General features: G+C 45.4%; 1 protein-coding gene across 1 annotated transcript in view; it reads right to left on the bottom strand.

Annotated features, from left to right (window-relative positions):
- The window catches only part of FERMT1 (FERM domain containing kindlin 1), a 49,207-nt gene that overhangs the window by 2,628 nt on the left and 33,677 nt on the right, over nucleotides 1-12,902 (bottom strand). The window contains exons 10-14 of the mRNA XM_032142655.2: nucleotides 11,667-11,791; nucleotides 10,477-10,583; nucleotides 7,758-7,979; nucleotides 6,876-7,000; nucleotides 1,955-2,096 (exon numbers count right to left, since the gene is read on the bottom strand). Coding sequence (XP_031998546.1) covers nucleotides 1,955-2,096; nucleotides 6,876-7,000; nucleotides 7,758-7,979; nucleotides 10,477-10,583; nucleotides 11,667-11,791 — 721 coding nt within the window. The remainder of the gene's footprint in view (nucleotides 1-1,954; nucleotides 2,097-6,875; nucleotides 7,001-7,757; nucleotides 7,980-10,476; nucleotides 10,584-11,666; nucleotides 11,792-12,902) is intronic.

Below are 12,902 nucleotides of genomic sequence, written 5' to 3'. Positions count from 1 at the left end.
TCCCCCTAAAACACACAGAAAACCGCCACTTCCCTTAAACACTTCCAGAAGACATCTTTGCTCTCTTTGCGCCCTCTGGTGGTGTCGACTTTCCTGCACGTCTGGTTAAAAAAACTCCCAACACATTTTCTGTCTATAGTTTAGATATAAGGATTTTGCCCAAGCACTCCCTGTCTCCCTGTGTTGAGGAGCAGGGTGCTTCGCAGGCACTTTATTTTTATTTATTTATTTATTTTTGAGATGGAGTCTTTCTCTGTCACCCGGGCTAGGGTACAGTGGCACCATCTTGGGCCACTGCAACCTCTGACTCCCAGGTTCAAGCGATTCTCATGCCCCAGCCTCCCAAGTAGTTGGGATTACAGGTGTGCGCCACCACGCCTGGCTAATTTTTGTATTTTCAGTAGAGATGGGGGTTTCACCATGTTGGCCAGGCTGGTCTTGAACGCCTGACCTCAAGTGATCCACGCCTCGGACCCCCAAAGTGTTGGGATTACAGGCGTGAGTCACTGCACCCGGCCTGCAGGCTCTTTAATGAATAAAAGTCTGCCTGAATTTTCCTACAGCCACTGCCCCGAACCCTTTCCTAGCTGAAAGTCATAAACTCTAAGCACTAGAAGAAAGACTTACAGACTTTGCTGGTTCACAACCTTGGCTGCCCATTGAAATCACTTGTGGACCTTTAAAAATTACTAATGGCTTGCTCCTCCTCCCAGAAATTAAGATTTAACTGGCCTTGGGTGTGGTCCAGGCAATGGTGTTTTAAAGCTCCCCAGGTGATCCTAATATGCATCAAGACTTTAGAGCTACCGCCTTAGAGGTCATCTAATCTCTGAACTTGATTTTACAAATACCCAGACGATTATCAACACTGCTGAGAGGAAGTCAGGGTTCTTAACAAACGTGTGGGTCTCTTACCATCCCTCTACGTCATTGACTTTCTATTGGAAAATGAGAATGCCAAAGGAATGAGGGAAGATTGAGTCTGTATCAGCAACATCGGAATGTTTTAATTAATTCAAAAATGAATGAAACAGGGTCTTGCTTTGTTACCCAGGCTGGAGCGCAGTGGCACAATCATAGCTCACTGTAACCTCGAACCTCAACTGATGATCCCTGGCCGAGTAGCTGAAACTACAGGTGCACGCCATCACACCTGGCTAGTTCAGCTTTTTTTTTTTTTTTAAATTTTCTGTAGAGACAGGGTCTCATTATGTTGCCCAGGCTGATCCCGAACTCCTGGCCTCAAGTGATCCTCCCACCTTGGCCTCCCAAAGCACTGGGCAGAATGTTTTAAATTAGCGGCAGGATGCTGAGGTGCCTCTAACTTCATCTAGAATTTTCCATGATACAGGCTTGGCCTGAACTTAGCTCCTAGGATGGGAGATGATGGGAGGCTGTAACATAGGCTAAGGGTTTGAGGGCTCCTGGTTTTAAGAGGTGAAGCTTTTCTCAGTCATCACTATGGACCTCACTTGCTTCTTCAGCAGTTTTTCCCTTTTGGGCCTGGAACGCTCTCCAGGTGAGCAATTGAATCTTCGAGTCCTCAATTGGGTTTCTTGGCAGCCAGTCAGATGAGGCCTTTTTTGGATTTATTTTGCATAGCAGTTACATCTCCAGTAGTTTGTGGTAAGTAAGTATCAAGCTAAATCCTATATAATCCTATGCTGAGTCAATGAAAATTAATGAAACTGCTCAGCAATTTTAGAACCTGTCTATATTGAAAGTCTGCATGGAGACTAAGCCAACTTGCAGTGCGAATGCAAGAGCATTTGGCCTGTGCTTGTTAGGAAGCTGCCCAGAATTGCATATGATTATTTTAGCAGAAAATTACCACATGCTTGTGGTTTCTTAGCGCTAAATAGAAGAACACCTTTTAAAAATCAGAATAATCTGCAATTCTGAGGGAACACACATTTATAGGCTCAACACTGAAGAGCAAAAACTTTCACTTTACCTGCCGGGTTTCCCAGTTTACATTCCACTGTTTGATATTTGTGAATCTCCATGTTGTCACTGGAATCCCAGTGGCTGCATCAATTTTAATCAACCTGTTATATGAAACTCCCAGAATGTCATCTTTCTTGCTTCCTTTAAATCTGAAAAGAATCATAATATGAATTAAGAGAAGCAACTGCTTCCTATAATACAATGTTCATTCACATATAACTTCTTAAAAATACTACCAGTATTTCTAAATCATTTCAGAGGAATGGACAATGAAGGATTAACTTTCTGCAGGGGGCATTTTTACTGGGATGTAGACAGCATGAAAAAAGAATGAAGGCTATCCTGCAGATGGTCTTTAAGTAAAACTGACATCAGAGAAAAGAAAAATAAGACGGAATCAAATAAATTCATTCAAAATGATTACTGACTCTGTGTTGGGCACTCGTCTAGGCACAGGAGATATAGTAATGAACTAAATGGATGGAAAATTTCTGACTGTGGGAGGGAGAAGATCATAAGTATGAGGTACATATGCCAGATAAGATGAAGGAAAATAAAATTGGAAGGGCTACAGGGAATACTGGCAATGAGGTGGTTACAGTTTAAAACAGGGAGATCAGTGAAAAGGTGACATTTGATCAAAAAATGGATATGCATGAGCATGTGAGCCATGTGGATATCTGGGGAAAGAGTATTCCAGGCAGAGGGCACAGCCACTTAAAAAAAATTTTTTTTTTAACGTGCTTAAGGACCTGTCAGGAGGCCCATGTGGCTGACACAGTGAAGGAGCGGAGAGAAATGTGAGTTCAAGAGCAAAGGTCTTGTGGGCCCCTATAAAGATCTGGCTTTTACTCTGAGTGAGATAAATCCTTCAGATTTTGTGTGTGTGTGTGTGTGTGTGTGTGTGTGTGTGTGTGTGTGTGTCTTGCAGAGACAGGGTCTTGTTATGTTGCCCAGGCTAGTCCTGAACTCCCGAACTCAGGCAATCCTCCTGCCTTTGCCTCCCAAAGTGCTGGGATTACAGGCATGAGCCACCACACCTGTCCCAGATGGTTTTGAGCAGAGGCTTCACAAAATCTGATTTAGATTTTAAAAGGATCCCTCTGGCTGCTAAGTTGAAAACCTAGTGGGAGCAGGGTAGAGGCAGGAACACCAAGCAGGGCCACTCTGGACCGGCTCTGTGATGGTGGTGGAGGAGGAGGCAGAAGAAGTGGTCGGATTCTGTGTGTACTTTGAAGGTAGAGTCACTAGGAGTTGCCTATGGGCAGGATGTTGGTGTAAGAGAAAGAGCAGAGTCAAGAATGACTCCAAAGGATTTGGCCTGAACATCTAGCGGGAGGAGTTGCCTTCTACTGAGACGAAGAAGAATGTCGCGGGGAGCCAATTTAGGGGGAAGATCCGGAAGTTTGGACATGTTAAGATGAGATGCTCATTAGATATCCAAACTGGATTTATGAATCTCCAGTTCAAGAGACAGTTCTGGGCTCAAGATATACATTTCAGAGTAATTGGCATATAAATGAAGTCAAAAGAATGGCTGAACCCAAGAGGGTGAGTAGAGATTGAGAAGAGGAGTGCTTTAAGAACTGAGGCCTGGCTGGGTGCAGTGGTTCACATCTGAAATCCCAGCACTCTGGGAGGCCAAGGCAAGAGGATTACTTGAAGCCAAGAGATTGAGAGCAGCCTGGGTAACACAGTGAGATCCCATCTCCTAAAAGAAAGTTAGCTAGGTGTGGTGGCTCACAAGTCGCAGCTACTTGGGAGGCTGGGGTGAGAGGATCACATGAGCCCAGGAGTTTGAGGTTATAGTGAGCCATGATTGTGCCACTGTGACAGAGTGAGATCCTGTCTCTAAATTAAAAAAAAACCAAAAAACAAAAAACTGAGGACTGTGCACTCCGGTATTATAAGAGATCGGAAAGATGAGAAAGAACCAGCCAAGGAGACCAAAAGAACTGGTCAGCAAGGGAGGAGAAAAGCCAGGAAAGTCAGCTGTGTTGGAAGGCAAGTGATGCAAGTTGGCAAAAGGTAAGGGGTGACTCACTGTGTCAAACGCTGTGGAGAGGGTAGCTGGCGCAAGGACTGAGAGTCGACCAATGGACTCAGCAATGTGAAGGTCATGGGTGGCCAAGAGGTGACCTTGATGACAGAAAGTAGCAGGGGCAATGGGGTAGGGAGGGAGAGAAAACCTAACTGGAGTGGGTTCAAGAGAGAATGGAAGAAAGGAATTGGAGGTAGTGGGTACGTACGATACATTCAAGAAGTTTTACTATAAAGTAGGGCAGAGAACAGGGAGAGCAGCTGGAGGAGGATGCAAGAAGGGGAAACTGATGTGAAAATTGATGTTGCAGGAGACAGAAAAGCGTAACTTTAAAAGAATTCCTCGCTGAATATGTCACTTTTCACATCATTCTTCTCTTCTGCATGTCACCCTTGGTTAAAATTTACTCCACTTTTCTGGAATGTTTTCCACATTATTCCTTCATTTCACCACCTTAATGCTGAATATCACGAGTTAACCCACTTCTTTTTTTTTTTTTTTTTTTTTTTAGATGGAGTCTCGCTCTGTCACCCAGGCTGGAGTGCAGTGGCGCGATCTCGGCTCACTGCAACCTCCGCCTCCCGGGTTCACGCCATTCTCCTGCCTCAGCCTCTCCGAGTAGCTGGGACTACAGGCGCCTGCCACCACGCCCGGCTAATTTTTTGTATTTTTAGTAGAGACGGGGTTTCACCATGGTCTCGATCTCCTGACCTCGTGATCCGCCCGCCTCGGCCTCCCAAAGTGCTGGGATTACAAGCGTGAGCCACCGCGCCCGGCCCAAGTTAACCCACTTCTTACTCCACCCGCTTCTCTCTAACCTATGGGAATTCCCGGGGCTGCTCTCCATCATCCAGGGAGCGGTGAAGCAAAGACCTCGGTTTCTCGGGTGTGGGCAGATCCCAATTCCGCCAGCAGCGTGGCTGCTCCAGGCTTTGACTCTGACTGGCCTTGGAAAAAGCAGATCTTCGCTACACCTGGGTCCGCTGCCTCAAAGCCTCGCCTCCATAAACAGGTGTTAGAGATAGAGGGAGGTGCAGGGGGAAATAGCTGGTAAAGGACGAGTTGTCACCGGAAACCTGTTCAGGCCCACACCACGCTTCGCCACGTTATCAGGCACTTTGCTTGCAGGCTGCACTGGATTCTCTCAACACAGTAGGTTCGGAATGCCCACTGAACACATGGAGAAGCTGCGGCTTGGGGAGGGCAAAAAAATGCCCAGGTGAGAGAGCTAGCAGAGGCAGAGGCGGGACTGACAGCTGGGCCTGGTCAGTTCAAGTATTTATGTGGTTTTCACTATGCGGGGTTGACTTCAGGGTTACAGGTGAGTGTGTGTGTCTGCACATGGACACGTATGCACGCACATAGTGGGTATCCGGTACAACTCCACCCTTCTGCACTCCTCTGTTGGGGTAAGTAAAGCAGAAAGAGTTACTTGTTTGGGACAAACATTGGGGACTGATGTTAAATGAGATATTTCAGTGAATGGGAAAGTCTGTTTTTTCTGTTGTTTTGTTTTTGTTTTAGAGACAGTCTCGCTGTGTCGCCTAGGCTGGAGTGCAGTGGTGCGATCTCGGCTCACTGCAACCTCCATCTCCCAGGTTCAAGTAATTCTAGTGCCTCAGCCTCCTGAGTAGCTGGGACTACAGCTGCACACCACCACGCCCAGCTAATTTTTTTTTTTTTTTTGGATTTTTAGTAGAGATGTGGTTTCGCCACGTTGCCCAGGGCGGTCTTGAACTCTTGAGCTCAGGCAATCCGCCCACTTTGGCCTCCCAAAGTGCTAGGATTATAGGCGTGAGCCACCGCGCCCAGCTGGAAAGTCTGAGTAGACTCCGCTGTCGGAAGTAATGGAGAAATGGAGTCTTTGGAAAGGGCCAAGAAAACAAAAACTGTCAACGCTTAAAAATACAAACCAATTTTCCCACCCCCAAATTATGAGATGAGAAAGTGACAGTACTTGCTGTACTGCAGGATTGGGTGTAGATTTGGCTTAAGCATCAGTCTCCTTTACAGAACTGAAGAATGTAATTTGATTGACAAGCACGCCTGTGGATACGTTTTGGGAAACCATCCATTGTATACAGTGGGGCAGAGCCATAGTGCTAGGCGGGGATAACAGATGAGGACATTTATGCTTTATGCCAAGTGTGCCCTGGACTAGGGAGTGAACTTGGACAAGTCACTTAAGCTGTCTTTCTGGGGGCAATAGATGGGCCTTCTATGCGTCCTTCAGATCCAGAAATCTTCAGAGACCAGTGGGAACAGGGTTGCTACCTGATAAAGCTGCGTAGAAATAAGACAGAGCTTGCTGGGACCTCTCTAAAAACCTAAAAATTCTGCAAAGCCACACCACGAGACAGTATGAGACACAAAAAGGAGGAAGCTGACATGAAAGAAAGTCGTAGCCAGGTGTCGTGGCTCATGCCTGTAAACCCAGCGCTTTGGGAGGCTGAGGTGGGAGGATTGCTTGAGATCAGGAGTTTGAGACCAGCCTGGGTGGCAAAGTGAGACACCCCCCCCCCACCCTCCCTGCACCCAATCTCTTAAAAAAAAAAAAAATCGAAAAGAAGTTACAGATTTCACAAAATCAATATGTGATGTTTACCCTCCGGTTTTGGAAATGTAGTTCTCCTAAAAAAAAAAAAAAACCCTCCTTTTAAAATTTCCTTTCCCACATTTAGCTGAGTTTCAGGGGTGTTGGAACTTAGAACAAGAAGGTATGGAAAATGTTTATGAGCAGCCCAAAGTGTCAGGGCTATTTATAAAAGGGCAATATTCTCAAATAAAAAGCATTCTATATTCTATGCTAAATGAGAAAACTGGGGCTCCCCAAAAGCCACTTAAAATTGAATGGAAAGTGTGAGAAACAAGTGAACATTGTAATCACCTGACAAGGTAGTAGGTGAGGCCGAACTCAGGCAGTGACTGCCACGCCTGGATGAATCGCAGCTTGGCTTCGACCAGGGGCATCTGGGCCACGTTCTGGTGCGCCTCCAGGATCCGGGCGGCCAGCTGAACAGAAACAGACATCAACCTCTCTCCTCACATGCACCGGCTGCTCTGTGATCACCCTGTTAGCTCCAGATCCCCCGTAAGAACAATACACTCAAGGCCTGACTGCAGCTCTACAAAGACAATCTATTCTCATCCATTCATTCTCTCTTTCTACAAGATACAACAATCACTGGAAGAAGCAGGAAAAGGATCACTCAACACATAAACTTCTAAAGTTGGTGCAGTTGGAGAGCTCTGGGGTCCCTCTGTCTGAAGTCCGTGGAGTGTCCACAGACAGTGATTCTATATGAATCAGCTCATCTGTGCAACTTTTAACCCACTCCTATAGAAGCATAATTTATTAATTTATGAGAACTAAAGAAGTTCAATCTGGGAATACCTACATGTTTAGTCAGCAGTACAGTCACCTCTAACAAAATTAATAATTTCATAACATCATCTATTATTCAGGACATAGTCAAATTTCACCATCAACTGTTTTTTTCATGATGATACTCTTAATCAGATGGAATTACTCCTTTTTTTTTTTTTTTTGAGACAGAGTCTTGCTTTGTCGCCCTGGCTAGAGTGCAGTGGTGCAATCTCAGCTCACTGCAGCCTCCACCTCCCAGGCTCGAGCAATTCTCCTGCCTTAGCCTCCCAAAGTGCTGGGATTACAGGCGTGAGCCACCATGCCCGGCCGGAAATCCTCCTTTGATTTTTGTTTGCATAAAGAATTTACTGCAAACAATTGCCCTAACAAGATTAACAGTACCTGTTTGGATTTGTGTTTTTTTGCACACCGTGGTGACACAAAACATTCTGGGTTCATATCCATGTTTTCGAGACTGGAAGCCACCTGAGATGCAGAATTCCTGTTTTTCATCCTCAGAAATGAAAGGATGTTGAGGACCTCTGGCTGGTAGGAGCTGTCTGCCATGGTTTTGCCCTTTGATGCCAACATGCAGGCAGCCATCCATTGGGCATATTGATTCTCCTGCAGCAAACAGAAGGTTGAGAAGCAAGCTCAAGTGCAAAGCCCCCTGCTGCACACAGAGAGGGGGACTTGGGCTTTCTTCCCCATTACAGTGCAAAACCATCACCTTCCAAGCAAGATATGAAGTGGCACACGTTTTGAGTGGCTGCTCATCAGCTAATGTAACACCCAACAGTAGTTTTTGAGTCCTGTGTTGAGTTTCTAGATGCTGGGAAGCTAGAGGATAGGAATGTCAACCTTGATAAATTGCATGCAGGGAATTTGCTTTTAAAGATGATCCAAGGGCCAGGTGCGGTGGCTCATGCCTGTAATCCTCAACTTTGGGAGGCTGAGGCGGGAGGATCACCTGAGGTCAGGAGTTCAAGACCAGCCTGGCCAACATGGTGAAACCCCATCTCTGCTAAAAATACAAAAATTAGCTGTGCATAGTGGCAGATGCCTGTGATCCCAGCTACTCGGGAGGCTGAAGCAGGAGAATCCCTTGAACTCAGGGGACGGAGGTTGCAGTGAGCCGAGATTGTGCTGATGCACTTGAGCCCGGGCGACAGAACAATACTTCGTCTTCAAAAAAAAAAAAAAATGCCGGATGTGGTGGCTCACTCTTGTAATTCCAGCACTTTGGGAGGCCGAGGCAGGTGGATCATGAGGTCAAGAGATCAAGGCCATCCTGGCTAACATGGTGAAACCCCATCTCTACTAAAAAATATAAAAAATTAGCCAGGTGTGGTGGCGGGCACTTGTAGTCCCAGCTACTCAGGAGGCTGAGGCAGGAGAATCGCTTGAACCTGGGAGGTGGAGGTTGCAGTGAGCCTAGATCACATCACTGCACTCCAGCCTGGTGACAGAGCAAGACTCCATCTCAAAAAAAAAAAGATCCAATGACACAAAGAAATGCCATGGGGCACAGACAGGTGGTGAAACCGCAAACTATCAGAGAGCTTTCCTTGATATATATTTCCATTTTCATATCACATCTGATCTCGATGACAAAAGAAAATGATGAAAAAAATTAGCTGATTTCCTATATTATTTGTACCCTGGTCTATGCTTGGTAAAGACTCTAACTCTAAGGTAGCAATCATGGCCATTATGGGACCTTAACAAGTCAGTGGTGGCTTCTATTGTTGTTTAATGTCTGTGTTTTATTTCTGACTTCAGGGAGTGAACAGGAGTGGTCCTCAGAAGTGCAGGGGATGCAGTTAAAGAGGGGCGTTCTTCAGTGCAACAGTGGGTAAGGAACATTGAATTACTGGCCTCAATCTTCACTGCCGCTGATATGGTTTGGCTCTGTGTCCCCACCCAAATCTCATGTTGAATTGTAATTCCCAGCGTTGGGGGAGGGGCCTGGTGGGAAGTGGTTGGATCGTGGGGGTGGATTTACCTCTTGCTATTCTGGTGATATTGAGTGAGTTCTCATGAGATCTGATGGTTTAAAACTGTGTGGCACATCCCCCTTCACTCTCTCCCTCTCCTATCACAATGTGAAGATGTGCTTGCTTCCCCTATACCTTCTGCTAAGATTGTAAGTTTCCTGAGGCCTCCCCAGCCATGCCTCCTGTATAGCCTGCGGAACTAGGAGTCAATTAAACCTCTTTTCTCTCCTAGTCTCAGGTAGTTCTTTATAGGAAAGTGAGAATGGACTAATACACCCCCCACCCCACTGCCCTCCACAACCTTCACCATATAACTTTACAATTCCTACCACCAGGGACAGTGTAATTCCCATCCCTTGACTGCAGGCTCAGTCATGTCATCTGCTTTGGCCAGTGGAATGTGGGTGGAAGTGACAGTGTGCCAACTTCATGCCTAAGCTTTAGGAGGTGCATGTGTTGCCACATGCCCTCTCACACTTCTGCCCTCACCAAGAGGAGACATTCTCTAGGCAGCCTGGGACCCAGAATAAATAAAATCAGCTCAACCAGAGGCACAGTCCCACCAAACCTGTGTCTCCAAACCCGTATGACCAGCTGACGCCATCCTGGATCATCCAATCCCCAGCCTACCTTTCAGCACATCTTTCAGAAAACAATGTTTATTGTTTTTATTTTTCTGAGGGGACAGAGTCTCACTCTGTCACCCAGGCTGGAGTGCAGTGGTGCCATCTCGGCTCACTGCAAACTCTGAATCCCAGGTTCAAGTGATTCTCCTGCCTCAGCCTCCCAAGTAGCTGGGATTACAGGCACCCGCCACCACGCCTGACTAATTTTTGTATTTTTAGTAGAGATGGGGTTTCACCATGTTAGCCAGGCTGGTCTTGAACTCCTGACCTCAGGTGATCTGCCCGCCTTGGCCTCCCAAAGTGCTGGGATGACAGGTGTGAGCCACCACATGGCAAATGTTTATTGTTGAATGTCGCTGTGATTTTGTTACACTGTGATTGTTACAAAGCAATAGCTGACTGACACAATAGTGCTCTAAATTTGTGAAAACATTTTTAGGTTTTGCTCTTAGGCTTAGTAGAGGCGAAGTGACTTCACATTTTCGGGCTTCTACTCACATGGTCACATCTCAAATGCATTTCATTCATACCATCGGCAACAGGGATTAGTAACTTGATTCCAAATTTTCTCCCTGTTACATTTACATCGGGCACAACTTCGCAGCCTGAAGGACAAAGATCAGAGACAAAACTGAGTTCTGAGGCATCTGTTAGAGAAACATCAGGTGCGTATCCGAAACAAAGACTTTGAATACAAGCCCCTCAGATTTGGTTTGGTTTTGAAAAATGGAGGAGCAAGCTGATAACATTAGTTAATGGATAACTAGATAAATCTTATGAACAATTAACATAGATAAAGAAAAATGCTTTTCTTTTATGGTTTTCTTAAATCAAAAAGTCAATTTAGTTCATTTTCAGGTTAATGTTGGCTCTCCAAATTCATAGAAAAAATTGTGTATATGAACTTTAAAATAAATCAAAGCAGAAGGAATTCTCTGATTGCCACAATGTGAGTTGAGTGTACTGGTTAATCAAATATTTCAATTAATAGATGGTTATCAGGACGCTCACAGTGACCTTCAGAAATTAGAATAGGCATTAAAGTGACACTGAATCAAACATAACTGTTCTGGAATACAGAAAGCTTTTCAAGATCTTACAGCACTTCATGTGCTATACTCTTGGACATAAATTACCACCACGTCATAAACTCTGGACACACTGAGAAAGATGGAACAGCAGAATGCAAATAACCATGTTTACTAGACTGCATTCAAGGCCTATGCCCTGAAGAACAGCTGCAGCCAGGCTGTCATTTGGAAAACAGTGACATCGGTTATGGTGGTTCCTTTAGAAGTAAGTAAACCGCGCCTCATTGTGTAGAAAGCCTGACTTTAATCTGCTCCCCACCTCCTTTTTTTTTTTTTTTTGAGACAGAGTCTCATTCTATCACCCAGGCTGGAGTGCAGTGGCATGATCTCGGCTCACTGCAACCCTCACCTCTTCAAGGGATCCTCCTGCCTCAGCCTCCCAAGTAGCTGGGACTACAGGCGTGCACCACCACGCCTGGCTAATTTTTGTATTTTTAGTAGAGACGGGGTTTCACCATGTTGGCCAGGCTGGTCTTGAACTCCTGACCTCAGGGGATCCACCCGCCTCGGCCTCCCAAAGTGCTGGGATTACAGGCTTGAGCCACCACGTCTGCCCTGACTTACGATGAGCCACAGCAAGATATAGGATACTCTTACCTCTAAGATTTAGTTTTTCTACTGGCTCTCCTTGTTCAAGTTCCTTATTTTTAAAGTAGGCTATGGATGTGTCTTTAAAGACAAACCAATATTGTCTGAAAGCTTTTAGTAGTAACTTCTTGGGCCTGCAAATTAAAGGATAGTAAAAGTTTAAACCACCATCCAGAAATGAGGAACACATTGAAATTTCAAGCAGATCAGATGCTCTAGAGGTCCTGTCAAACAAAACACACTTTGTTTTTTCAAAAATAATTTTCAAATTGCTAATTTCTAAACACTAGAAATAAACCGCTGATATGAGATGTAGATTTTAACACCAAGGCTCCATCTGGGGCCACACCTGGCTCTGCTACTGTCTACACGTGTGTCCCGGGAAAGATCCTGCACTTACCTGGGCTGCATGCACTGCCTCTGTGTGACGGGGACAGCCGTAGTCTGGGAACCCAGGGCTTTTGTGAGGACAGAATGAGTTCATCTACATGAAGAGCTTATCACAGCACCTGACGCAACTGAAGTGCTAAACTGTGATGGTGTATGTGAGAAACCGACATGAATCTGGTGACATTTGGAATCTCGGCATACTTTTTGCATTTGAAAAAGCTGTCGATATGGACAGCCCAAGCTTCAGGTTATCATACATACAAGTCAGATATAAACATGAGCAGCATTTTCTGTAGTTTCCTCTTGACTCTTAAGAGAAACTATGGGAGAATTCTCAGTGAGCCACGGAAATCAGCGGTATCTACAGCTAGCCAATATAGTCTCTACTGTTATTACAAACTATTTTGGGGGAAGGTATCCAACTGTGGTATTGGTATCTTTTGGGGCCAGAAAACTTTATACAGTGGACTAGGCAGGTTGGTGGTGCCAGTGGCAGGCCTAAAGGTTGGGTCATTCAAAATAGGAAACGTGAGAATGATAGGGGGAGGACAGCGGTTGGAGATAGGCAGAGAAAAGAAATTATTAGTATGCGGTTCTGTGGAAGAAACCTGGCCTTGGGGGCAGATCAGGGTATCTCATGCCAGAGGGGTGGACTTCTGCATCAAGAATGGGAGAAGAAAGGAACCTTGGTGTTCCTCTTGGAGAAGAGAGGAACCATTCATATGTAATTTGGGGCAATTTTTTTTAACATGTCAGTACTAGTCTTTCCTTACCTAAACATATGTTATCCTTAACACAAAGATATGAAAGAAGGTGCACATTTAAAAAAAAAAGTGTATGCCGGGTGCAGTGCCA

The sequence above is a fragment of the Hylobates moloch genome, unplaced genomic scaffold (assembly GCF_009828535.3).
Source record: "Hylobates moloch isolate HMO894 unplaced genomic scaffold, HMol_V3 SCAFFOLD_21, whole genome shotgun sequence".
Taxonomy (NCBI): Eukaryota; Metazoa; Chordata; class Mammalia; order Primates; family Hylobatidae; genus Hylobates; species Hylobates moloch.
Note: the sequence above shows the minus strand (reverse complement) of the source record. Positions and strands in the feature narration are given on the sequence as shown.